At 55.2% G+C, this 24,104-nt stretch overlaps 2 protein-coding genes across 3 annotated transcripts in view; one reads left to right on the top strand and one right to left on the bottom strand.

Moving 5' to 3' along the window:
* FYCO1 (FYVE and coiled-coil domain autophagy adaptor 1) overlaps positions 1 to 24,104 on the bottom strand; it is a 73,331-nt gene that overhangs the window by 24,180 nt on the left and 25,047 nt on the right. For both annotated transcript variants that reach the window (XM_034997821.1, XM_034997822.1), the window contains exons 7-14: positions 23,778 to 23,868; positions 20,441 to 22,849; positions 19,250 to 19,342; positions 18,447 to 18,565; positions 16,097 to 16,264; positions 13,278 to 13,427; positions 12,376 to 12,584; positions 9,507 to 9,645 (exon numbers count right to left, since the gene is read on the bottom strand). In XM_034997821.1, the coding sequence (XP_034853712.1) occupies positions 9,507 to 9,645; positions 12,376 to 12,584; positions 13,278 to 13,427; positions 16,097 to 16,264; positions 18,447 to 18,565; positions 19,250 to 19,342; positions 20,441 to 22,849; positions 23,778 to 23,868 (3,378 nt within the window). The remainder of the gene's footprint in view (positions 1 to 9,506; positions 9,646 to 12,375; positions 12,585 to 13,277; positions 13,428 to 16,096; positions 16,265 to 18,446; positions 18,566 to 19,249; positions 19,343 to 20,440; positions 22,850 to 23,777; positions 23,869 to 24,104) is intronic.
* CXCR6 (C-X-C motif chemokine receptor 6) lies at positions 1,843 to 2,868 on the top strand. Its single transcript, XM_034997823.1, has one exon. It carries the CDS (start codon positions 1,843 to 1,845, stop codon positions 2,866 to 2,868), a length of 1,026 nt encoding a protein of 341 aa, XP_034853714.1.

Below are 24,104 nucleotides of genomic sequence, written 5' to 3'. Positions count from 1 at the left end.
TAAACAGGCCAGAGTCAGGCGGTTAATAATGGAGACTTGGTAGTACTCTCCAGGAAAGCAAAGCCACTTGTTTCATGGTCTAAGTGATGAAGCAAATGTTTTTGTGTCCGCATGAAGCAGTACCACATACACACCCTCCTCTGACTGACTTAACCCAGCAGCCCGCTGGTGGGGCCTGAGGACTGCGGCTGGCCTATCACCCTTCCACACCTCACATTTCGTGGTCTCAGAGCAGGGACCTTTCACTGAGTAGTCTCATCCCAGACGTGAGGTCCTTCCTTGGAGAGAAAGTGTGCCCTGTCCCCACGAGGACCGAGGGGGCAGTGCCAGGACTGATACCATCTCCAGACAGGACAAGAAGTCTTTGAGTAGATTAGAAAGGACACATGCTCTCTCCGTGGACAGATCCCTGAATGGCCAGTTGACATTCTGACTTTGCTAAACCAAATGCCTGTTTTTCTTGAGACTTCTTAAGGTATTAGCAGGATATGGCCCTGGGTCGCCAGAAATGGGCCAGTGTGTGCTGAGTTCTCCGCAGGTCAGTGGACGGGCACCCCGCCAAAGCCGCCCCTGCTCCCACGCCACAGTACCTCACCCTCATGTCCTGTCTGTGCTCCTTGGCACGGTCACGGGGCAGAGGGAAGGGACGGCCTTGAAAGGCTGGGAGCCCCAGGCAGGAAAGGCAGCTCTTTGGTTGTTGCTACAAGCCTCGCTGCAAGGCTGGCCCCTGGCCCCGCTGCAGTAGCCCACCCATCTGGCGTCCCATTTCGGCCACATCTTCCATTTTTAAAAAGGAGACCCCTTGGGCCTAAGCTGCCAGTCACACAAGCTAAAGTAACGCTCCCTTCTGGGGAAGTGCTCCTTTTAAAAGATTCCCGAAGATGAGGAAGTCTTCCAGAAACCAGGCTCTGGTGGTGGAACGGGGCGTGCCAGGCACGAAGGGGCAGGCTGGGCCGGGCTCTGAGGAGAGCTGCCCGATTCCCTGGCCGCGGCCGGCTCCGCCACGGTGCTGGCCAGCCTGGTGCTTTCTGTGCCTGGTTTCTCTCGCATCCAGATCTAGGCAGTGAAGGGCAAGGAAAGACAGGATAGACTGTCTACCCAGGCAGAGAAGTCCTGGTCATCCCCCAAACCCCTTCTGGTCTCCAGAAGTCTCCTCAATGGGGGATACTCGCCTTAGCTTCCACAAAGAGCAGGGGTCTAATTTAATAGAAAATGAGGCACAGGATGGGCAGACAAAGGCAGGCCTGCCCGCTACAAAGCAGTTCTATACTTCCAGAAAGGCACCACCCCCCACTTTACCACATGGGGACCTTTGCTTTCAAGACCAGTCGGCACAGGATTTTCTGGACTGTGCGTGGGGTCAGTTACGTGTTGTCTCCCAGGTGGGTGAGAGCCTTGGGATTTCAGGACTAACTGGGGCACCTGGGTGGCTCGGTCGGTTAAGCGTCTGCCTTCGATTCAGGTGATGATCTCAGGGTCCTGGGATTGAGCCCCACATCGGGCCCCCTGCTCAGCAGGGAGCCTGCTTCTCCCTCTCCCTCTGCCCCTCCCCCCTGCTTGTGCACGTGCTCTCATAAATAAGAAAATCTTTAAAAAAAAAAAAAGGGATTTTAGGGCTAATTAAGGGCCCCTCGTCCTGTCTGAGCAATCACCCCTCAGCACTGTCTGTCTCCCATTACACTGGACTGCGTGGTCACTGAGCAGAACGTAGGTGGGTTCAGGAGATAACTATCTGCCCCCTAAAAGTGGGGCAACAGGATTGTAGGAGAACAGGAGGTGTCCCCCTCGGCACCGACTATAATTCCTGTGTTTGCCTCCCAGACGTTCACAAGAATGTGCGCCATGGAGGAGAACGAGTATGTCGACCTCGGGTTCTTCAACACTTCCAGTGACGGCAGCCAGGGGCATAAACGCTTCCTAGAGTTCCGCAAGTTCTTTCTGCCCTCCGTGTACCTGGTGGTGTTCATCTGTGGCCTGCTGGGTAACTCGCTGGTGCTGGTCGTATACATCTCCTACCAGAAGCTGAAGAGCCTGACAGATGTGTTCCTGATGAATCTGCCCTTGGCTGACCTGGTGTTTGTCTGCACTCTGCCCTTCTGGGCCTACGCAAGCATCCACGAGTGGGTCTTTGGCAAGGTCGTGTGTAAAACCCTGCTGGGCATCTACACTCTGAACTTCTACACGTCCATGCTCATTCTCACCTGCATCACCATGGACCGCTTCACTGCAGTGGTTCGGGCCACCAAGGCCTACAACCAGCAGGCCAGGCGGATGGCCTGGGGCAAGGCCATCTGCTTGCTCATCTGGGTGATCTCCCTGCTGGTTTCCCTGCCACAGATCATCTACGGCAACGTCCATTATCTCGACAGGCTTGTCTGTGGTTATCACAATGAGGAGATTTCCACTGTAGTTCTTGCTACCCAGATGACACTGGGGTTCTTCCTGCCACTGCTCACCATGATGGTGTGCTACTCCGTCATCATCAAGACCCTGCTTCACGCCCGAGGCTTCCAGAAGCACAAGTCTCTGAAGATCATCTTCCTGGTGGTGGCTGTGTTCCTGCTGACCCAGACGCCCTTCAACCTTGTGAAGCTCATCCACAGCACGAGCTGGGAGTACGCCACCATGACCAGCTTCCACTATGCTGTCATTGTTACAGAGGCCATTGCCTACCTGCGGGCCTGCCTTAATCCTGTGCTCTATGCCTTTGTTGGCTTGAAGTTCCGGAGGAACTTCTGGAAACTCATGAAGGACACTGGCTGCCTCCCTTACCTGGGGGTCTCGACTCAATGGAAGTCTTCCGAGGATGCTTCCAAGACCTGTTCTGCCTGTCACAACGTGGAGGCCACCAGCATGTTCCAGCTGTAGGCCCTGCCTGGGCTTGGAGAGCTGCTCGGGAGCTTGCAGGAGTACGGCTGTGTGCTCTGGATGCGATGAGGGAGGCTTTGTTTATGGCTTGCGCTTTCTCATGGAGAAGTCACCCAACCCTGTGGTTGGTGTGGGACGCTGCTTCTCAGGCATGAACACATTCTGCTCTCCTCTTGAACCCCCAGGCCTAAAGCTCAGTGTGGGGGGGGGGGAAGCTCTAAGAACCGGAAGGGCTTTCCTTCCTCTAGCCCCAAGAACGCTAGCTCCCAGGGAATGATGTGTGACCCTTAAGACCTTAGGTTCTCCTTCCTGAGGACTGGGACTAAACGCTGAAGAGGGGAGCCTGGCCACACAGCTGCTGAGGGCAGGTGATACTCCAGGCTCCCCAGTTCAGAAGACTCCTCTGGTCACTGGGAAGCAGGGAGATTAGAACAGCCATGAAAGTGAGTCCTGGGCCACATGGCTGGGACCTCAATCACCAGGCACCTGACAGAAATGAGAACAGGCTTTGCCTCACCTGGGGGCTGGGCCTTTATATAGAGAGATGCTTATGTTCTCTCTGATTAATCCTGGAAGGAGGAACACCAGGGAACATGAATGGGCCCAAACAAATTAGTCAGCTGAGGATTCCAGGGGTCCATAGAATGTTAGGAAAATGTGCAGAGCAGCATTTCAGACAATCGTGAATCTAAGCGGCATTTCTGAAATGTATTCTTTGGTGGGTTTGCTCATTTAAAAACTAAATTGTCCAATGCCTGATACACGCACGCACATATAAATCATGTATCAGTGTATATAGAATACAATCACGCCTGTATCAAACAGCATATGATTTTCATGACGAAGAAATAAAACCTTTTTAAAGTCTCTAAACTATGTTTATCCTTTGGCACATTCTACTTTATTATTTTTTTTAAAGATTTTATTTATTTGAGAGAGAAAGAATGAGACAGAGACAGCATGAGAGGGGGGAGGGTCAGTGGGAGAAGCAGACTCCCCGCTGAGCAGGGAGCCCGATGCGGGACTTGGTCCCGGGACTCCAGGATCATGCCCTGAGCCGAAGGCAGTCGCTTAACCAACTGAGCCACCCAGGCGTCCCAGGCACCTTCTACTTTACTGTGGTATGCCTGGAATATACGGAAAAGTGATTACTTACAGGCTCGGAGCATAGGAAGCAAGTTAAAATTGCAACCTTTCAGGGCACTGCTCTGTCAAGGAAATGGAATATACCAGTGATCACTCCTTCACTGTGGCTTTCAACCTCCTGACCAAACTGTGAAGTACATTTGTATAACCTCCTCAAAATGGTCACAGGATGAGGCAATTCTAAATGTCAGGCACTTGAGTATGTTTATTAGATCCTAGCAATCTGCTCAGTAGGTAAAGTTGCCTTTTTGGCTCATGCTTTACAAAACCACTCACCAAAACGGAGAGAACCGATCGCCAGCAGTGAAAGGGAGCGCACAGGGCGGTGGGCCGGACCCGGCTTAGCAGTGTGGCTCTGGGGTCCGGACTGACCGGAGTGGAATCCTGGCTTGGCTCTCACTCGTTGGCTAGACCAGTCGGTAATCTCTTTAACCTCTTTTGTTTTGGTGAAACGTGGGCCATAACAGGACCGCCTCTGGGGGCTGGCGAGGGGAGGGCTTGAGATGATGTGTACAAAATACACTCAGCACAGTGTGCATTGGGGGGGGGGGGGGGGGTGCAAGGGTGGCAACAGCAGCACGAGAACCAGCGACACACAGAGGCCGCGGGTCGTCCTTTGTGAGCTGGCAAGGCGCGGAGCGTGTGCTTCGTGCCTCCAGGGCTGTGTGGCACGTCCCCTACACTCTGGTCCAGCTGCGCAGGCCCACATGAGCCTCCCTACTGTCTCCCGCTCGTGCCTAAATGCACCCACGAGAGCAGCTGCTTCCAGGGTAGCCAGGCCACGTGGACCCAGAGCTTCCTCGCTCAACAAAATCTGCCCTTTCTGTGGTGACAAGGCTGACTTTCATCGTCTTTAAATTGGCTTCAGGGTGCCTGGGTGGCTCAGTCGGTTAAGCGACTGCCTTCGGCGCAGGTCATGATCCTGGAGTCCCGGGATCGAGTCCCGCATCGGGCTCCCTGCTCCGCGGGAAGCCTGCTTCTCCCTCTCCCACTCCCCCTGCTCGTGTTCCCTCTCTCACTGTGTCTGTCTCTGTCAAATAAATAAATAAAATCTTTAAAAAAAAAAAAAAAAGGGTGCCTGGGTGGCTCAGTTGGTTAAGCGACTGCCTTCGGCTCAGGTCGTGATCCTGGAGTCCCGGGATCGAGTCCCACATCGGGCTCCCTGCTCGGCAGGGGGTCTGCTTCTCCCTCTGACCCTCCTCCCTCTCATGCTCTCTGTCTCTCATTCTCTCTCTCTCAAATAAATAAAATCTTAAAAAAAAAAAAATAGAAGTAGTGTGGCCCTGCTGAAATTTAAAAAAATAAATTAAAATAAATAAATAAATAAATTGGCTTCAAATACAAAACAAACAAAAACACACACACAAAAAAACAGGAAAAAAAAAACTGGCCTCAAAGTGGGAGTTTCTGTCACCCTCCTTTGTGAGTTCACCTTGAGGGTCAGCACTTCTGACAGCGGGGCCACCAGCCCCTGGCTTCCACAGAACGAGACAGAGAGGCCCTACCCGGAAAGGAGGATGTGAGGAGGCAGGGAGCCAGGGGCCCTGCGGGACCGCTACACGTTCCCACGAGGGAAGTGGTGCGGTGTGACAGGCACAGCAGGGCTCTGAGGTCACTCAGACGCCAGCTCAGTGGCTGCTCCAACTCTGTGCATCCTTGGGCAAGCCACTCAGCCTCCCCAAGGCCGGTTCAGCACCCACAGCACACCACACCCTCCCTCCAGGACTGCTCCTGAGGCCTGGACAGTGCACTAGGAGGGCCAAGCTGGGGGCTGCCTGGCCACGGCAACAGAGGGGCAGCTGCGGGGATCGCTGGCTTCCCCCTAACCAGGTGGCTACCAGGCTGAGCCAAACAAGACCGGGCACCCATCAGGCCATGTCCCGGCCCAGGCCTGTGTTACACGCCTTCTCTCCAGGCTCCCTGCAGAAATGCTGTGCCCCTCCTTCTACAGCTTAGGAAAGCTCCGGACGGCACAGCCATGGACTCCTCCTTTATCTTCTCTGTATCCTCAGTCACTCATCGCCCCTGCATCTCTGGGCCCTTATCTGCTACACCCGAGAGTAGATATTTTCCCAAGCCCTCCCCTGCGTATACAGCATCGCTGCCAACAGAGGCGGGCGCAGCGCACGGAGGTTACAGAGTGCTGTTACGTCTTGATTTTGTTCTGTCCACATAACAGCCCCATAAGGGCAAGTTCCCAGCCTCAACCCTCCTGGGCTCCTCCCCCTGACTCTGCTCATACACACCAGCACATGATGGGGTACAGGTGGGGGGGGAGCGGTTTGAGGCCCTGGACGGCCACACTGTCTGAGACGTGGTGAGCACAGGGGGACCCCTATTCCAGGGGCTGCCTGGGGGCCAGAAGCCCAGGTGACTTCAGTAGGCATTCGGGACGAGGCACAGGTGCTGTAGGAAGAAAGGGCTGAAGCTGCCCCTGTGAGTGGCGGGGAGGGGAAGGGGCAGGGAGCACGGGGCCCAGGAGTGGAGGGGGTGCTCGCTCTGACCTTCTCCACCAAGGGCCCCTCCAGGCAGCGCCTGTTCCGGCGGCCTGGGCCTCCATGGTCTGGGGTAACTCCCAACACCGTTCGGTGGGAGGCCTAGCACTATCATCCCCGTTTTTCAGGTGAGGAAACTAGTTCAAAGAGATGAATACCTGCCGAAGCTCACACAGCAGAGCGAGGGCTAGGCCTCCAGGGAGCAGCCTCTCTCTCTGCTGGCCAACGGAGGGTTCCTGCAGCTGATGGACTCAAGGTACCCGCCAGCTCTGGAGTCATCAAGGGGGAGATGGTGGGTTACCCCAAGCACAAGGCGGCTTTCTAACCTTAACCATCCTTACCATATCCTGTTCTCGTGTTGTTTCTGAGATGCAGGCATCACATCTCCTGGCTGGTGACAAACCCACCATAGCCCCCACAAAGCACTGTGACCACGAAGGGCCAGTCATGAAGCAATTACTGGCAAAGGGGCTCGGAGGCGCAGGGACAGTCTCTACGAGTTTGGCTCAGTATCACTGGGCATCTGAGCGGTCTTCCTTGGAGAAGGACTGGGGTACTAGAGACAAGGTACAGGGCACAGCTCAGCCCCTGACACCACAATGCATGCGGAGCATCACAGACACAATGCGCCTCCATGGAAGGCTTCCCAGGCGCCAGGCCCTGGGCTCAGCGCTTGACGTCATACGGTCTGTTTGTCTGGTAACCAGAAGGGGAGGCCAGGCCTGGGTGGAAGCTGAGCAGAGGCCAAGGGACCCAAGGCCCAGCCCTGCTACTGGCTGACGAGAGCTTTCTTTCTGTCTCTGCCTGCCACCTCAGTCCTGAGCACAGACGGACACTTGGCCCATGGAGAAGGCTCAGGGTGGGCCTGGATGAGTGTGGGGAGCAGGTGCGAACAGGCATGTCTGGAGGGCTCTGAAGAATGCCATCTTTTCTCCCCAGGTGAAGGGGCTGTGCTTCTGTTTCTTGCCACTATCCTAGCTCTGAACCACGTCGGGTGGGCCGGTGGGCGGTTGCTCAAGGGTGTGGGGACCTCTCCCTGTCCGTTCCCTGTACCAGGAGGGGCGAGGCAGACAACTTCATTAGCCTAAGAATGTGTCCATGTGGGGAGGAGTGGACACGGGGCAGGGGAGGGTGGGCAGGCTTCTGATGTGCAAATGGGGAGGTGGGACCCAGAGAAGAGAGCTGAACTCTTCAGAACGAACCTACAGCCTGTGGATGGAGGGAGGGGCTCTGGGCTCAAAGCCTAGCGCTGACACTTAGAGCCACGTGACCGGGAGCGGCTTCTCTGGCCCCTGGAGGCTTCCGCAGCTTTAGCTCCTATGCCTGGAAGGGTTGGGCAGGGACTGAGCAAGGCCACATGTAGAAGTGACCGGCGCAGGGAAGGGGCCTGACAGAGGTGCTTTCAACACTGCTGCCAAGCAGCCTTCTTTCCTTCAGGGATCTGGACACACATGGCGCTTAATCCCTTCTGGCTCACTTCTCACTTTGGACTTGCTCATTTCTTTCTCAAAGTTTCCTGTCAGGGAGTCTTACACAAATCCAGGGCTCCAGACAGCTCACGTTTTCTGAGTCCTGGTGTTTCGGATTGGTCTTAAACTCAGGAAGAAAAAGAACGTACGAGAGAGCTACTAGAGTCTTCTCTAACGCGCAAAGATGGTGTGTGAGGGCGCAGGCCCTTAGCTGACTGTGACGGCGGGCTCCTCCCCCAACAGACGGAGTGCAGGGACTGCGGGCTCCCATCCACCAGGCCCGGATCCACCCTGGAGGCTGCAGGCCAGCATGCTGGCAGTTTCCTTTCCCTGGAACACTTCCTGATTTCCCAGGACCAAAACACAGATATTTGTCAGCGGTCAGAGTGCCTTCTGTTTTTGTTCTTACTGGGACAGGGGAAGGTGAGGGGTGAGGGAGAGAGCGAGCTGCAGGGGGTCACTGAGGCTCCAGCCCTACTCCCCTCACCACCTACCCACCCGGCAGGGAGTACGGTGGCCAGGTGATGGTGGCAGACTGGCTCGGTGCTGCTGGAACAGAGCAGGCCCTCAGGAGAACACTGCAGGCTGTGCGGTCAGGGGGCGATTCAGAAGGGGAGGCAGGGGGTTCCAGGAAGGAAAAGGCAAGGTCCAAAGCTGAGGAAGCAACAGTGCACAGGGCCTGACGGGCTGGGTGATCGTGTTGGCGCTCTCCGTGAGGCCACAACATGGGAGTTCAGTCACCCTCTCGTCAGAGAACAGGGGAGAGTGGAGGGATACACTTAAGCCTAAACTCTCCTGCCCTGAGAGCTTCATGAGGATTAAATATATCTCCTCCCACACAGCAGATACCCTGCTGATTAATCCCAGCCCTCCTGAATTCTGGGCAGGAAGAGAGGGACAGAGATCTCAATGTGGGTGTTGGCAGGAGTATCACGGAACTGCCCAACTGGAGGGAAAGTGGGTAAATTCTTTCTTGGCTTTTGAACAGCGGGTGCTTTGCTATAGAAACTGCATTTAGGCCCGAACACCAGGGGCTGAGAGACGCTGAGCAAGGCTGCTGTGGGGGGCAGGGTGGGGGGAGGGGCGTGGCCTGTCCCTACAGGTCCCCGGGGAACAAAGTCGACTCGACGTTCCAATGTGGTGGCACTTTGTGTGGTCATTTCATTCCTCACAAACCTTGTTGGAAAACAGATGAGTGGGCCAGCGGAGGGTAAGGACGAAAGGACTGTCAGGACACAGAGACGCCGGGGCACGCACACACAGCCGGGCGAGGGTGTGAAGAGGCAGAGAGTGGGCGGCCCTCTGTGAGCCGAGGAGAGAGGCACCAAGAGAAGTCCACCCTGCCAACACCCTGACCTTGGCCTTCCAGTCTCCAGAACGGTCCCAAGCACTGTTCTGAGGCACTTTGCCTTAAACACAGTCGGGCGATCCTGCTTCCAAAGTCTCACTTTCCTGGTCCTTTACTCAGAAGGCACAAGGGCCCAGCACTCGGGGGAGCACGCAGGAAATGAAGGCAATGTCTACTCACTGTTCGGGCAAGTTCGGGTCGAGGGAGTCAGTTTCAGTGGGTGTTTCAGGCAAGGAGGAGCCTGACTCCTGGATCTGGCACAGCTCCTCATCTGTGATGATGTCAAACACGGCATCGTCTGGCGGCCTGCAGTCGGCGTCTACACCCGGGCCACGGAGGCAGATGGGGAGAGAAGAGACACACACAGTGATGCGCAGGATAGGGAGGGCGCTCCGGGAAGTGAGGGGCTGCCGCTGGGCGGGATGGGCCACCAAGACACACCCTCAGGGCCCGCTCGACCTACAGCTGTTCTGTCTGGGTGCGAGAGAAATGGCTGCCAGGACATTCCAGAAAGCAGCGGGGACTACAGGTAAAACTGCACACACAACCTACAAGATTTCTCTTGGTGGTTCCTCAGTTGGGCCTTAAAGAGATTTCAAGTTCTTACATATTCTCTGAGGCCTCTTATTTATAAGAAGAAAAAACACCCCGTCAAATCCTTATCAGGCAGGAACCTAAAAAAAGAGTAAACACACTTCTGTGCTGCTGAGTCTTGCTCCCTAAGACACAGATACGACATTCATGCCTTTTTGAACGCAAGATTCTGTCTGACCTGCATTTTCACCTCCATCCACTGGCGGATGGGAAAGAACCTCCCTCTGCTCAAGGTGGCAGCAACCACTGTGCTTCTGACCAGGGGCCTGGTGTCTGACTTTGCAGGCCACTCAGGGGGAAGGAGGCTGTGTGGACACTCCTGTGCCGGTCACCCACCTGCAAGTACTCTCTTGCCTATGTCACGAAAAATGTGATGGTAGGCCTGAGGTGAAAGAAAGGCAGAGAGAAGGAAAGACAGAAAGAAATGCAGACAGACAAGGGGACAGGAAATGTCAGAAATCAAAACAAGTGACCTCAGTACTCTGGCACAGTGCCACCCTCTGTCTTTGCTGTAACACCTGCCAGTCAGGGCAGGGGAGATTCCTGGACGGTTTACCAAGAACAGTTCATGCGAGCTACAAGTTTCCAGCTGGCCCCGCCACAGGGCTACTGGTACAGGCCGTGCTTTAGATGGAATATCCTTCCTCTTGTCTGAGGTCTGCATAATGGAGGGCTGGAGACACAGGCTGAAAAACAGGACCAAGGACTGGTTTCTTTCCATATGCCCAGCCATGCTTCTGAACCTGCCTTCTGAGGCTGACAGAGGGAAGGAAGGAAGGACAAGGAAGGAAGGGACAATGAGCATCAGGAGAGAAATCAAAGAAGACTTAAATGGAGAGCTATACCATGTTCATGGATTGGAAGACTCAATTTTGTTAACATGTCAATTCTCCCCAACTTGATCTAGAGACTCAATGTGATCCCAATCAAAATTTCACCAGGATTTCTTATAGAAATTGACAAGATAATTCTAAAGTTTATATGGATAAGCAAAAAAGCCTAGAATAGCCAACACTTTGATAAAGAACAAAATTAGATGACCTGCTCTACCTGATTTAAAGACTCATTAGAAAACCATGGTGATCTCAACAGTGTGGTATTGATGAGAGAAAAGGCACATGGATAAATGGAATAGGACAGAAATTCCAGACACAGACCCAACTGATTTTTGACAAAGGTGCAAAGGCAATTCTATGAGAAAAGAACAGACTTTCAACCAATGATGTTGGAACAACTGGACAACCATATGCAAAAAAATGAATCTCTATGCATAGCCTGTAGTATATACAAAAATTTAACTAAAAATGGATCATAGACCTAAACTATATAATTTTTAGAAGAAAACAGGAGAAGATCTTTGTGTCTTTGGGTTAAGCAAAGATAGATTAGGAAACCAAAAGAAAAGAAAAAAAGTTGATCCATAAGGGAAAAAAATGGAATGGACTTCATCAAAACTAAAACCTTCTGCATTTTAAAGAACAATTTTTGCTCTTTGAAAGAAAGTGAAAAGAGGTTTTTGGTTGGGAAAAAGGTATTTGTAAAACACGTATGTGATAAATAACTTCTATCCCGAATATATAAAAGACTCTCAAAACTTAAGAATTAAAAAAAGAATTTTAAATGCGTTTGAAGAAGATACGGGAATGCTATGCCCAGTACATTCCACCATCCCTGAGCAGTTCTTTGTACCAAATATAAATAATAGGGCCTGACAACTTCCTTGATGATCCAGTCAAACAAAAGTGGAACTAACGGTATCTCTGAAGGCTGGCTGAACTGCATCCAGGCAGAGGCCAAGGAAGAGTTCATAGGGACGGGCTGCAGAAGGTGGTGATGCTTGAGCAAAGACAAGACCTGCCATCTCAGCTCTGCCTCCCTGGTATTCTACATCCACAGTCTGGTCCATGAGAGGACAGCATGGCCTGTATTGCAGGACTGGGCTTGGAGCAGGAAGAGCAGGAACCAGATCCCACTTCCTCTAACTGAGCAGAGTGAAAGGATGAGGAGAATACATCCTCCTTGGTCACTGAGAGACAATGTGAGCCACAGGGAGAAGGTGAAGGATGTGGTCATTTCCACACACAACTTTTGGCCTTTGTTTACTCTGGTAGAAGGGTTAGGTATCGGGGCTGAGGCTCTGGAGACGGTATTTCCCAAGGTGTGGGGTACATTCCACTGATAGCATGTAAGTTAAGAGGTACACAGACCTCACATTAAATAACACTGAATCATACCAGGAGAAAGGTATTCCCTTTTCAATTCTCTTTCAAGCCTAATTACACAAAAAAGAAAGTCTCAAATTGGTGCAATACACTTTTAGCACCTCTTTAATGCCTAAGTTTAGAAAACCTTGAATTCAGCCTATTACAGCTAACTAGCCACACTGGGGTAGTGGTGGGGGGGTGGGTGGGGGGGTGGCACCTAAGAAGACAGAGGGCAGGAGCAGGAGCCTGACCTTGGCCTCTGGCAGCCTGGGGCCCAGCGTGGGCTGGCGACAGTGCAGGGCTGGGCTCCCCCTGGCTGGTGCCAGAGCTGGCGCTGTCAGGCGATGCAGGGCCATCGCTGAACTTCTGGAAGCAGGCTCGGCAGCAGCGCTCCTTCTTGCCGCTGCGCTTCAGGACGTAGTTGTTGCAGCAATAGTAACAGAAGACGCGGCCACAGACCCTGGGGTGAAACAAGCACGGGCCGTGAGGGTGATGCACCGTGAGTCTTGGGATCTGCACTGGGCTCTAGATGCCACGTGGCTCTCTTCAGACTTGGCTCTGCCCCCTCTGAGGAGTGTGGCCTTATGGTCAATCTGTAAGATTTTCTCCACTGGGAGAAAAGGTTTTATTTCCCAAGGTCCTGGGAGGCAGGGGGATAAAGTATGTGGCTGAGTCCACCTTCTCTGCCCCAACAACACAGGGATACATTCCATGCCTCAGGGGCTGAGGCTCTAAGGGACCAGAGACCCACCTGGGCCTGTGCTGAGGATATTCCATCTGCCTTGGCCCCAAGCGAGATTTATTTTGCCTACCCTTCTTTGGGCCCTAGGAGAGTCCACGTTCCCCCAGCCAAGCCTCCGCCCCCGCTCTCTCTCGGCTTCAGTAATGCCGCTTCCCCTCTGGTCCCTCCGGGCTGAGGGAGGCCAAGGGTTGCTGGTCTCTGGGTGCTCCACAGCCCTGTGGGTCCCCTTGACTCTGCCCATACCCCTGTATCAAACCCTCTTCTCCTTCAGGGATCCCTGCACGTCCTGCTAGGACCCTGCCTAATACACCCCCTCGCCTGGCCCCCTTAGGACCAAGTGACAATGTGCTCTTCCCAGACAGACAGCCCGGTTCAGCACCTTCGCTCCAGTGCTGGCTCCCACCCGCTGACCTGCAGTGGTGTCGCCGCACCATCCAGCTGAACTCTCGCTTGCAGTCGTGACAGTGGCTCGCCTCCGGGTCCCCGAGCCACCTCTCCTCAGCACTGAGCTTCTGTTGGAATTCCAGGGCATCTGACTTCTGCCAGAGAGCATCCTTGTCCCTGAGACAGAGCCACATTAGAAAAAGAGGAGAATGCGAGAAAACAATAGGATGATCTCCGATTCATTTTCAAAGCCTGATTCCAAATTTCCCTAGACATGGAAGGAAAACTTACTTTTCTTGGAAACAGCCCCACTCTAGGCCTCGTCCGTCCCCGGCATCAGCCCTAGACTCAGCTGATGGCATGCGTGTGAAGGCAGAGTACGCCCATGATGTATGTACGCCCACAAGGGCCACACACTGCTAGGTGTCCACACGACAGTGCACATGGTCGCCTGGGGTGGAAGCTGTAACAGGCTGTCACAGTTACATGACAGCCTGAGTGCTGTGAGCCCGAGGACCATGAAGGTACTGCCCACAGAAAACTTAAACGTGTTCAGGGACCTTTACGTGTTTATGCTTTGTTAAAGCAACAAGCGATCATTGGAGAAGACCAAAGATTTCTGCGCCGGAGAGTCTGATGGGATGTTAATCTCCCCTGCCCCTCAGAGAGACAGTACATGCTCCAGGAAGCAAGAATGAAGGAAGAGGGAGGCTTTTCAGAAAGCTCTGGCAGCGTCAGAACATGCCCAACGCCCCAGCGCCGATGGGCGCAGAGGCTTCTGTATTTGTTGCTCATGGTCATTTTCGAGGCTTATGGCTTCTGACTTGGGAAGGTTTTGTTCTTTCTGAGATGGAGCCCCAGCCACCATCCTAAGGTTACTGTAGCCCCAGCAGCACCTCAGTCCCAAAGACCAGCACCAGATCCACCAAGTCCTACGAGAAACTGACACCATCACCAGCCAGAGACTCCAAATCCACAGACCTCTCCCCTTAAATACGAAAGCCAAGACAGGGGCGCGTGGGTGGCTCAGCTGGTTGAGCATCTGACTCCTGGTTTCGGCTCAGGTCATGATCTCATGGGTTGTGAGACCGAGCCCTGAGTTGGGCTCTGACCTCAGCACAGAGTCTGCTTGGGATCCTTGCCCTCTTCCTCTCCTTCCCCCCTTGGCCCCTCCTCCCTGCTCTCTTTCTCTTAAATAAATCTTCGAAAGCCAGGACAAAAGCCAGGAATTGATTGGCTCTTCAAGGATGCTTTAAGTTGTCAGGAAGCAGGACGACTCACGCCCTGGACCAGCATCGTCCTCCCAGCTGGTTCCCAGCCCTTCATCCCTCTGTCCCCAGGAGGCCAGGCACCCACACCCTGGAATGTGGGAAGCTGTCAGGACCAGGGCTTTTCCATCCCACACCTCAGGAAGATGTCTGAGTTCAGAGGTCATAAATGCCCTGAGTTCCAAGTCTGCGAATTGATGACATGATGTGGGCAGAGGTTTTACACTTCCAAATACCACCAGTTTGCAACCCCAAATGAATTAGTAGCTTCAGGCACTGCTTATCCATGGCTGCCTACATTGCAGAGAATGGGCGCATCAGATCCTATGTGGCTCTTGAAAGAAAGACCCAAACTATAAACCAATTCTCTGAAGCGTTCTTGAGAAAATTTTGAGCCTGGGTCTGAGGAAGCCTTTAGTAGGGCAGTGGTTCTCCACTCTGGCTCACGGATGCCCGGACCCTACTCCGGTAAGTTCCAACTGGGTTGGTCTGGGCAGGCTCTGGACATGGGTATCATATCACTAGTGATTCTAATGTGCAGTTAGGGGGAGAACCACTGCTGTGGTTTCAACTAACAATTCACAGGACATATGAAGGCTGGAAGAACATGTTAAATGGCACCATGGGGATGTAATCAGCCAAATCCAGGCTGTGGGAAACTCGATCAGATGCATGACCTAGCTTCCCCAAAAGTGCATTGCAAAGAAAAAAACAAGTTAGAGAGATGGTGGCCAAATCACAGGCTAAGTAAGAGAGATCTAACATACCACCCTGCAATGTATGGACCTGATCTAGAGCCTCGTTAGAGATATTCTCATTGGAAGTAAGGCGATCTGGGAAGTTGGGCCCTTCACCTGTGTGGCGACAAGGGTCAGGAACAGAGCACGTGTGTCCTCCAGTTTCTGAGTGCCCTCCTGGCCCCGCTCACACACTTACGTTGGCTGTCTGCTACCTGCGGGTGCTGGAGTTGGGGAGGTCTGGTATTGGGGGAAAGCAGGATGGAGAAGAAGGGGAAAGGGGCTCACGAAAGAGGGACAAGGGACTGGAGAGCTTCCCAAAGACACGAGACATCACTTACTGTCATACTTGTGGCTAAACACACAGAGATTTTGAAAATAATGCCCCGGGTGCCTGGGTGGCTCAGTTGGTTAAGCGACTGCCTTCGGCTCAGGTCATGATCCGGGAGTCCCAGGATCGAGTCCCGCATCGGGCTCCCTGCTCAGCGGGGAGTCTGCTTCTCCCTCTGACCCTCCCCCTCTCATGTGCTCTCTCTCATTCTCTCTCTCAAATAAATAAATAAAATCTTAAAAAAAAAAAAGAAAAAGAAAAGAAAATAATGCCCCAGCACTATGACAACACAAACCCAGCTGACCACTACTGGGAGCAGAGAAATCTACTCTTCAAGGCTGCCAAGGGCCTGGGAGGACCCCATCTGTGTGGGGGAGGGCCTCCACAACATAACGCAAGCAGACACGGGCCCATTTCCCTTGAGAGGCCTTCCAAGAGTAGCTGCATTTCTTTAAAGAGAAACCCCAGCTCAGAGGAGGCCCCCAGCCAGTTGCTGGTGCCGACTCTCACCTGAGCAGCTCAATCAGTCGTTCCTCCAGGTACTGCTTGGTTCTAGTCAGGTCATCCAGGTCCGCGAGCATCTTCTGGTCATTCTTCTCCCGGTTTGTCACCTCCTGGCAGAGTCTGTTGTAATACTCTTGGATCTTTGCCATGGCTTTTTCAAGTTCCTTCCGGGTCCTGGTGGAGAAGTGGGAAGCTTACTGATTAGCCACTGCTTCCAACATCCCCTGTGCCTCTGGGCTAACTCGGGCCTCTAACGAGGGATCCTGCTGCCGTCTGAGCCTTTTCCCTCTCACAGTGGGGGTGCCCCTCGGCACTACCCACTCACAAGTTGTGCATCCCCCCGGCCTTCAAAACTCCCCTCACACCCCAAACTCTTCACACACCACCCCCCCACGCCAAATACAATGGGTATTCTGGGAGAGCAGGAGGAGCACCCCAGGTGAGTTGAACTCTGCACCACTTGGTTTTGGGGCAGGGGCTGAGGTTATGGGGGAAGCCCAAGAGTGCGGGGCACTGGTGATGGGGGCTTTGCAAGAGGAAAATGGAGTTGGGAGAGAAAGAACACGGGCGTATCTCTCTGGAGGCGACCACACGGACGAGGACCTGTCTCCCACGTGTCTTTGGGGCTCTGTGCACAGGGCGCGGTGCTGGGCTACCCAGCGGGCACTTGATGTGCACTGCCAGGTGCTGACCGACAGCCCGGAGCCCTAAGGAGCTCTGTTCCCTCGGCTCAGTCTATGGCCGAGGGCTGGCCTAATGAAGCACGGTCCTCCTGCCCTTGCCCGCTCTACTTGCAGCTTGCCTGTCCCCAAGGGCAGTGGTGCTCCAGGAATGCTCGACAAACCCCAAGGTCCAGCAGGGTGTTCATAAAAGCTCCATTAAACACAGGGCTCTGCAGAGACTAAGTAATCTGTATCTAATCCAGCCTTCCCATACCCAGTATAAAGCTGTCGGAAGGTTGTTTACGAGACACTGTCCACCAAAATGATCTCATGGGTGTACACATGCACGTGCATGCACACGCACACACACAGTGAATAAAGTAAAACCCAATCCAGGACAGATTATGCAACACTGAACAGCTAAAGCAACAGCTCTGAGATCTTACAAATAAGTACTGTTGTAGCATTTTTTAAAAAAATGCCACCAACTTAGGAGGTTCTTGCTATTTATATCGTCACGTGAATACGACCTGGGCAGCCAAAGCCCTACAGCGTTTGAACTCAGGAAGAATCAGATGAGAAGAAATGTGCATGTTGGGTTACTGAACACCCAACATGCTCTGGATCTCCCACTGAGCCTGGACCCACCCTAGAAGCCGGGTGGTAGGAGGCAATGAGGGATGGGCAGAAAAGGTAAAGGCTTGGGACAATTTGGTGTGCCAGTCTTTGCTGGCGGCACACAGGTGACTGGGTGGCAGCATCCCTGGCAGGACTGCCTTGGCCTCCTCACCAAAGGGTGGGCTCCCGCTCATAACTCCAGGTGGCCCCCCAGCCTGAAGATGAGGGGGCTCAGGGAAGTCTTGGGGCTGCACAAGCAGGGCCATACTCCAAGGTTAGGACAACTATGATGAAGGGTGACAGCATGATGTCTGCAGGCAGACCAGCCGGCCTGGTGCTGGGCACACTCGCTCACCTTCACTGGGCACTTGCCTGTGAGACCACCCCCCCCCCCCCAAGCCCTGCGGCCTCTCATTTCATAAAGGAAACCAGAAAGAGCTCGAGTCACAACTCGTAGCAGGGAAACACACACCCCCCCCCCAAGACCCTAACACGAGAGCAGACACAGAAGTATCTGTGCGCTTTTCAGGGTAATTGTTGAGGAAACAGACTCTGGAGTCAAGCGACCTGGGTCGCACCTCCCACCACCACCCACGTGCTGTCAGATGCTGGGAAAGCAACTTAACTCCTCTGAGCCTCACTCTCCTTGTCTATAAAATGGGGACAAGTAATAATTTCCTCAAAGGAGTTAGGAGGAAAAAAGGGACAAAGAGATGCAGTGTTTAAAATAGTACCTGGCCCATTTGGGGCATTATTTAAGTGTTTGCTGTTATCATTACCACTATTATATTCCAACTTTTATTTCATGTCAGCTCTTCCAAAGCAGAAGCGTGCCCTGCATGGAGGAAAATGGCATCAAGAAAGGCTCAGCGACTGCCTGCAGGGGGGTGAGAGGCGGACTGCCCGCCCCCTGTGGCGTGCTTCTGGCAAAGTGCGTTCCGAGTCTGTGGCTTTTCTTGCAAGAGGACTTCTTTAACCTGCTATGAGCGGCTGAGTTTCTAAATGACTGCACCAAACACCCCCTTCCCTGAAGCTTCCGCGGCCGGGGCCCTGTGGGCGGGAAGTGCATCACTAACCTGTCCAAGCTGTCACGCAGGGCAGCCCCCTCCTCATCCTTCTTCTGCATGGCGGCCTGGCTCTCGGAAAGACGCTTGCTGGTGCCGTGCAGCTGCTCTCCCAGATCTGCCTGGGCGGCCTGGCATGGGACAGCGGGGAGAAGACACTCAGCTGACCACAGCCTGTGCCGCAGGCCAGAAAGGGACTGGTGGGTTCTCCGCCCCACCTGGCCAGGTCACTTCTAACTGGAGAGGGTTTTGTTTTAAGTTCAAGAGCCCGAGAGCCTTTGAGTGACCCCCTCCTGTTTGTAATCCTATCTGTCAAGTATTACTTGCAGCTGGCGGTGGAGGTTGGAGGAGGGGCGGCGGGAATCAAATCTCGGGGTGGGGGCGGAGGTGGGGTGGCAGGGAGCGGGGTTCCCTGGAGACGGTGATTGCAGCACCCCCCCCTCCCCCGTGAGCCCCCTCGATACAGGACCACCGACTCAGGCATGCCCGCGGAGGCAGCTAAGAAGGACACCTCGTGTCCTGTCCACACGGCTGGCTGAGAAACACATCTGGTGGCTCCAGCCAGGTGCCCGGGAGGCAGAAGGGGCTGCGATGCAAGCTCAAGACGTCTACAGAGGTGGATGGATGGGAGCTTTGGCTTAGAAATGGGGAATCTTGCACACGACCCTTCTAAAGGGTCCAGTGGAAACCAAACCAGACCCCTCTCCCCGACAGGCCCGCACCCTGGGGGTGGGAATGACCAGGCCGAGTCGGGCACGCCTGTCTTCCCCGCCCAGGCAGCCAGGCTGCCGACCAGCATGCTCCCCAGGGCCTACCTGCAGCCTCTCCACCGCCTCCTCGGCAGCCTGCAGCTGCCGGCCTCGCTCCTCAAGCTGGTCCCTGAGGCTCCGGCACTCTTCACTGGCAGTCTGGAGATGATGAGAGAGGGCTCGTGAAAGTGGGGTCCTGGCATGGAGACGCCCTCAGCCCCATTCCCCCAGATGGGTAAAAACAAGCTACCTCTCTCTTTTTCACCCAACTCAATAAGCTTTGGGCTTCACTGGTGACAACATCCTTTCAAGTTTACTAAGAGACTCAGCTTGGTCCTCACACTTAGGATTTAGTTTTGGCAAGGACACAAGCGCTCTATGAGCCACAGGGAACAGCACAGATGGGGGACACGGTACTGGAGGCACATCTGCAGAAATGCAATAGTTGTGTGTCTGGGGGTGAGCACAAAACACAGTGCTAATGGGCAAGTGGTAAGCTCTGGAAACCAAAGCCCCATGGCCATCCTGCTTGTGTCCTCGGTCTCAGCCACCCTTAACCCTTTTCCTTTATGCAGTACCGAGGCTCATGGTCAGCACTGTTCCCGTAAGCCTGTCTACTCCAAAGGCTTTGTGAAACGCACTGAGCCAGTTTCCACAACAGCCCCTGCCATCGGGATGGCACCCGAAGGGACAGAAAACCCACAGACGAGACTCACAGGCTAGAGGTTCTAGAGGCTAGGAGAGGGTCTAGGGCAAACTCACAGGCTCAGAGGGGTTGGACATGTACATAAACGAGCGTTAAGGAAAACACCAGAGGATGCACACCTCCTTTGAAGGGGGCACCCACTACCCAGCTCCTGGTGACTTCTGCAGGTTGGGAATGAGGGCACAGTCTTTAAGATCTCCTGAGATTTCAAAGGGAGCCCCCAAACTGAATTTGTAAACATCCAGCTCTTTAAGTGTTGGTTACTGATGTAAAAGAGCCACTCTGTATGAACCAAACCTGTCTGCAACCATGTTGAGTTTAGACTTCTGGGCTAGGGCCTTGCCCCCGACATGTGCCCCTAAGGTGTCCCTGAGAGGGGAAGGGTGCTGGGACCTAGAGAGCAGGACAGTCGCGTCTGCCCGGCCGCCCAGTACATTCTTGGGTCCTCACGTGCCACATGGCTGAAGGCACATCCTATCCTCTCGTGGACCCATTGGGCCCCACCGCAGGAGACCACCGCAGCCCGGGGGGTCAAGGCGAGGGAGGACTACCTTCAGTCGGCTCTGGTGGTCCATGATCTCGGTGCTCAGCTGGAACTTGAGGGCATTGAGCTCCTCGTGTGCAGTCTCCTGGAGGCTCTGGGCCTGCTGCTTGGCCTGGGCCAGCTGGGCCTGTAGGCCGGGCAAGGAGTGGGCCGCCTCCTCGGCCACCTTCAGCCTCTCCTGCACGCTGTCCCTCTCTTGCTGCAGTCTTGCCACTTGCTCTTCCAGGCCCTCTCGCTGCCTCGAGGCTGCCTCCTTGGCGTCACGGAGCTCCCGCAAGGCGCAGGCCAGGGCCTCCTCGGTCTGCTTTTTCTCGGCCAGCTGCGCACTGACATGGACGCCGGGCTCGTCGGTGGCTGCGCTAGCCCCGGGCATCTGCCCCTGCGGCTCGGCCTGTTCCAGCTGGGCTTCCGGGGAGCTGCATTCTGGGACTGGTGGGTTCTCGGCCCGTGATCGCTCCTCCTCCTCAGTCCTCTCCTCCCGCGGCGCCCCTTCCCGCTCTGAGAGCTGCAGCAGCTCCCGACCCTGGGCCCTCTTGAGGGCTTCGTTCTGCTCCTTCAGCTGCTGCACCAGGGCCCTGTGCTCCCTCAGAGCGGCCTCAGCCACGCTCAGCTGGCCCTGTACCTTCTCCCGGTCACCCAGGGCTGCCTGGAGCTTGGCCTGAAGGTCTAGCACTTCGGCCGGCAGGTGCCCAGCCTCCCCCTGCTGGGTCTCCCCCTGGGCCTGCCCCAGGGCCGGCTGGGCTGCTGGCTCCCGGCCTGCACGGTCTTCAGGTGCGCCGAGTCCCTGCTGGCCTTTCTCTGCCGTAAGGGTCTCGATCAGCTGGGTCTGCTGGCGGCACTGGCGCTCAAGAGCCCCGAGCTCCCTCTCCCGGGCCTCTACCAGCTGCCGGCACAGCCCCACCTCCTCCTGCAGCTGCTGACGCTCGGCCTCCGTGCTCCGCAGGGCGGCCTCCTTCTCAGCCATGTGGGCCCTCATGGTCTCCTTGGCCTTCCTCACAGCCAGGAGGCTGGCCTCCATCTGGTCCCCCATGTGCCGGATGCTGGCCTGCTCAGCCTCCAGGGAGGCCAGGGAGCCCCGGATGGCTGCCTCCCGCTGCTGCAGGGCCTGGTAATCAGCCTGCAGGGCCTGCAGCTTGCCCTCGAGGAGCTGGTTGCGCTCCCGCACATTCTGCAGCTCCTTCTCCAGCTCCCTGTTGGCCTGCTGGAGCTTCTCCTCCTGACCGTTCCCTCGCATCTGGCTATCACCTGTCTGGCCCTCCTGGGGGCTTCTCTGCTCCTCCTCCGGCTTCTTGAAGACCTGTTGCAGGGTGGAACCTAGGGGGCCCTGGGCCTCGGGCTTCTCCCCTGCCGTGGGCAGATCTGGGCCCGGCTGCCCGGCAAGCCGCTCCAGCGCCCCCACCTTCTGGCTGAGGTGGTCTTTGTCCCGGATGAGCTGCCGCTTCTGCTCCTGCAGCTCACTCACGTGCCGGCTCAGCTGGGCCAGCTGGGCCTCGAGGAGCCGCGGCTGCCGTGCCAGGAACCTGGCCTCCTGCTGCAGCAGCTCCTTCTCCTCTCGCCGCTGCCGCTCCCCCTGCCTCACCTCCGCCAACTCCTGCTCCAGGGAGCTCAGGTGGCCTAGGGACTCCTGTAGCTGCCGCCGGAGCTGGGCTGCCTCGTGCCCCTTCCCAGCCAGCTCTTCCCGGAGCGGGGCCGTCTCCTCCAGCAGGCGCTCCAGGCTGGCCCGGGCCTCCTCCTTCAGCTGCAGCTCCTTGGCCAGCTGCTCCAGCTGGCCACTCTGCTGCCTGTTGAGCTCCTGCGCCTTGGTGCTCTCTCCTTCCAGGGCTCGAAGCTTCTCCCGCAGCTCCTGGACCTCCAGGGCCGAGGCGCTGGGGAGGAGCTCTTGCTGCCCCCGTGTGTCTGGTGCCGCATCTGCCTTCTGCTCGGCCGTACCCGGCGGGGCTGGGACATTAGCTGAATGCCGGTCCTCCCCGCCCAGCAGGTCCCGTGCGGCCTCAAGCTCCTGCACCAGGGGCTGCAGCATGGATTCTAGCCGCCGCACGGCCGAGTGGTAATCGTCCTCCTTCTCTGCTGCCCCCAGCTCCAGGGCCTGCAGGCACTCCTGGAACTCCTTCACGGCGTTCTGGGTGGCCTGGGTGACCTCCCACTGCTTCTGGAGCTCGGCCACCATGCAAGTGAGGCGGGCGTTGTCCTCAGCAGCGGCGCGGCCCCTCTCCCTCTCTGTCTGCAGCTTCTCACCCTGCAGGCTCACAGCCGCCCTCAGCTCCTGGTTCTCTCTGTCCAGCTGCTGCATCTGCTCCTGCAGCCGCTTCTCCCGCACCTCCAGCTGGTCCAGCTCCAGCCGCATCTCGTCAAAGCCCTCCTGTGCCTCGTTGTTTAAGGGGCTGCTCACGTCAAAGCTGGAGGCCATCTCCTGAGTCTGCGGAGGAAAAACAAAACACAAGTGGCCCCGGGAGAGAAGCTCTACGGCCACGGGGAAAAGCTTTAGAGCTCAATGAGAAGTCATTAAAGAGCGAGTCTACTGAGCTCTTCAAAAGGCTAGAAGCACTTCGCTGGAAGAACCCGCCAAAGGAGGTCAGAGAACATCCTAAAGACGCGATGCCACGCACGTGAGCTCTCCGGGCTCTCAGAGCCTGCACGTCCCATCCAGCCTCCTGGAGTGTTGGGAGCATAATGGACATTGGCGCTTAGATTCATTAGGTTACATTTAAACTCCTCTTCACCACTGCACCACACCTACAGCTCCTGATGCGATTCAACCACGCAACAGGGCTCAAGCTCAATTTATTCTCCACTCGTAATCTTCTACTATTTTTATGTCATTGTATTTTAATTTTAACTGCACTGTTCTTACCTTTAAAACTATATGCGACTATGATACATTCACATTTGTGACACAATTAACAAAATTCACCTGACCCGCGAACTTTCCCCAGCACTTTCCTGAGCATTTACTCGCCTGTGTCAAGCCCTTAAGGCGCCTTCGCTCGAGCTGCACCATCACCGTCTGAGCCAGAATGACTCCTATGACCCCCATTTTCTGGATGAGAGCACTCCAGTTTCAAGAGGGTAAGTGGTCTGCCCGGGGTCACACGACTGCTGGGTGACAGCGTTTGACTCCGCTGCTTTTAACCCAAGACCTAAATTGCTTCCTTTAAAATACTTGAAAAGCTTCTAACAGAATTTAATTTTTAAAAGGCCTAAGTTCTATTGGGTCATAAAAACCCGGTTTGTATTACTCGAGCTGGAACAAAAGGTGTCTGAGAATATCGCCCTGAGTTGCGAGCGGCCAGGGCACAGCCTGGTTGACGCGTCGGTGAGGAAATCCCCAGCCTTTCCGGCATTACCTGTAGGTAGCTGCTCACCAAGCTGCTCATGCTGGAGCTGCGGCTGGGGGGTTTCCACAGGTAAGCAGAAGAGCCGGGGGCCAGTGTCCTCCTGCGGGGCCACAGGACAGACGGACGGTATCAGATCAGGACACACACAGAGGCCTTGATTATCACAAGGCACCCAGGTGGTGGCAGGGGGCACTGCCCTCCCAGAGAGAGTCAAAAGCCAAAAACCCAACAGCTTCTACCAAAGAGCACATTTACGCTGGCCCGCGGCTGATGGGCTTCACTGCCAAGTTTGAATGTAAGGCCTTTCCATCTGCTGCCAAAGAAGAACTAAGTGGA

This window comes from Mirounga leonina, unplaced genomic scaffold (genome assembly GCF_011800145.1).
Source record: "Mirounga leonina isolate KUSES-001 unplaced genomic scaffold, KU_Mleo_1.0 Mir_94, whole genome shotgun sequence".
In the NCBI taxonomy this organism is placed as follows: domain Eukaryota; kingdom Metazoa; phylum Chordata; class Mammalia; order Carnivora; family Phocidae; genus Mirounga; species Mirounga leonina.
This window is presented reverse-complemented; position numbering and strand designations above follow the sequence as displayed.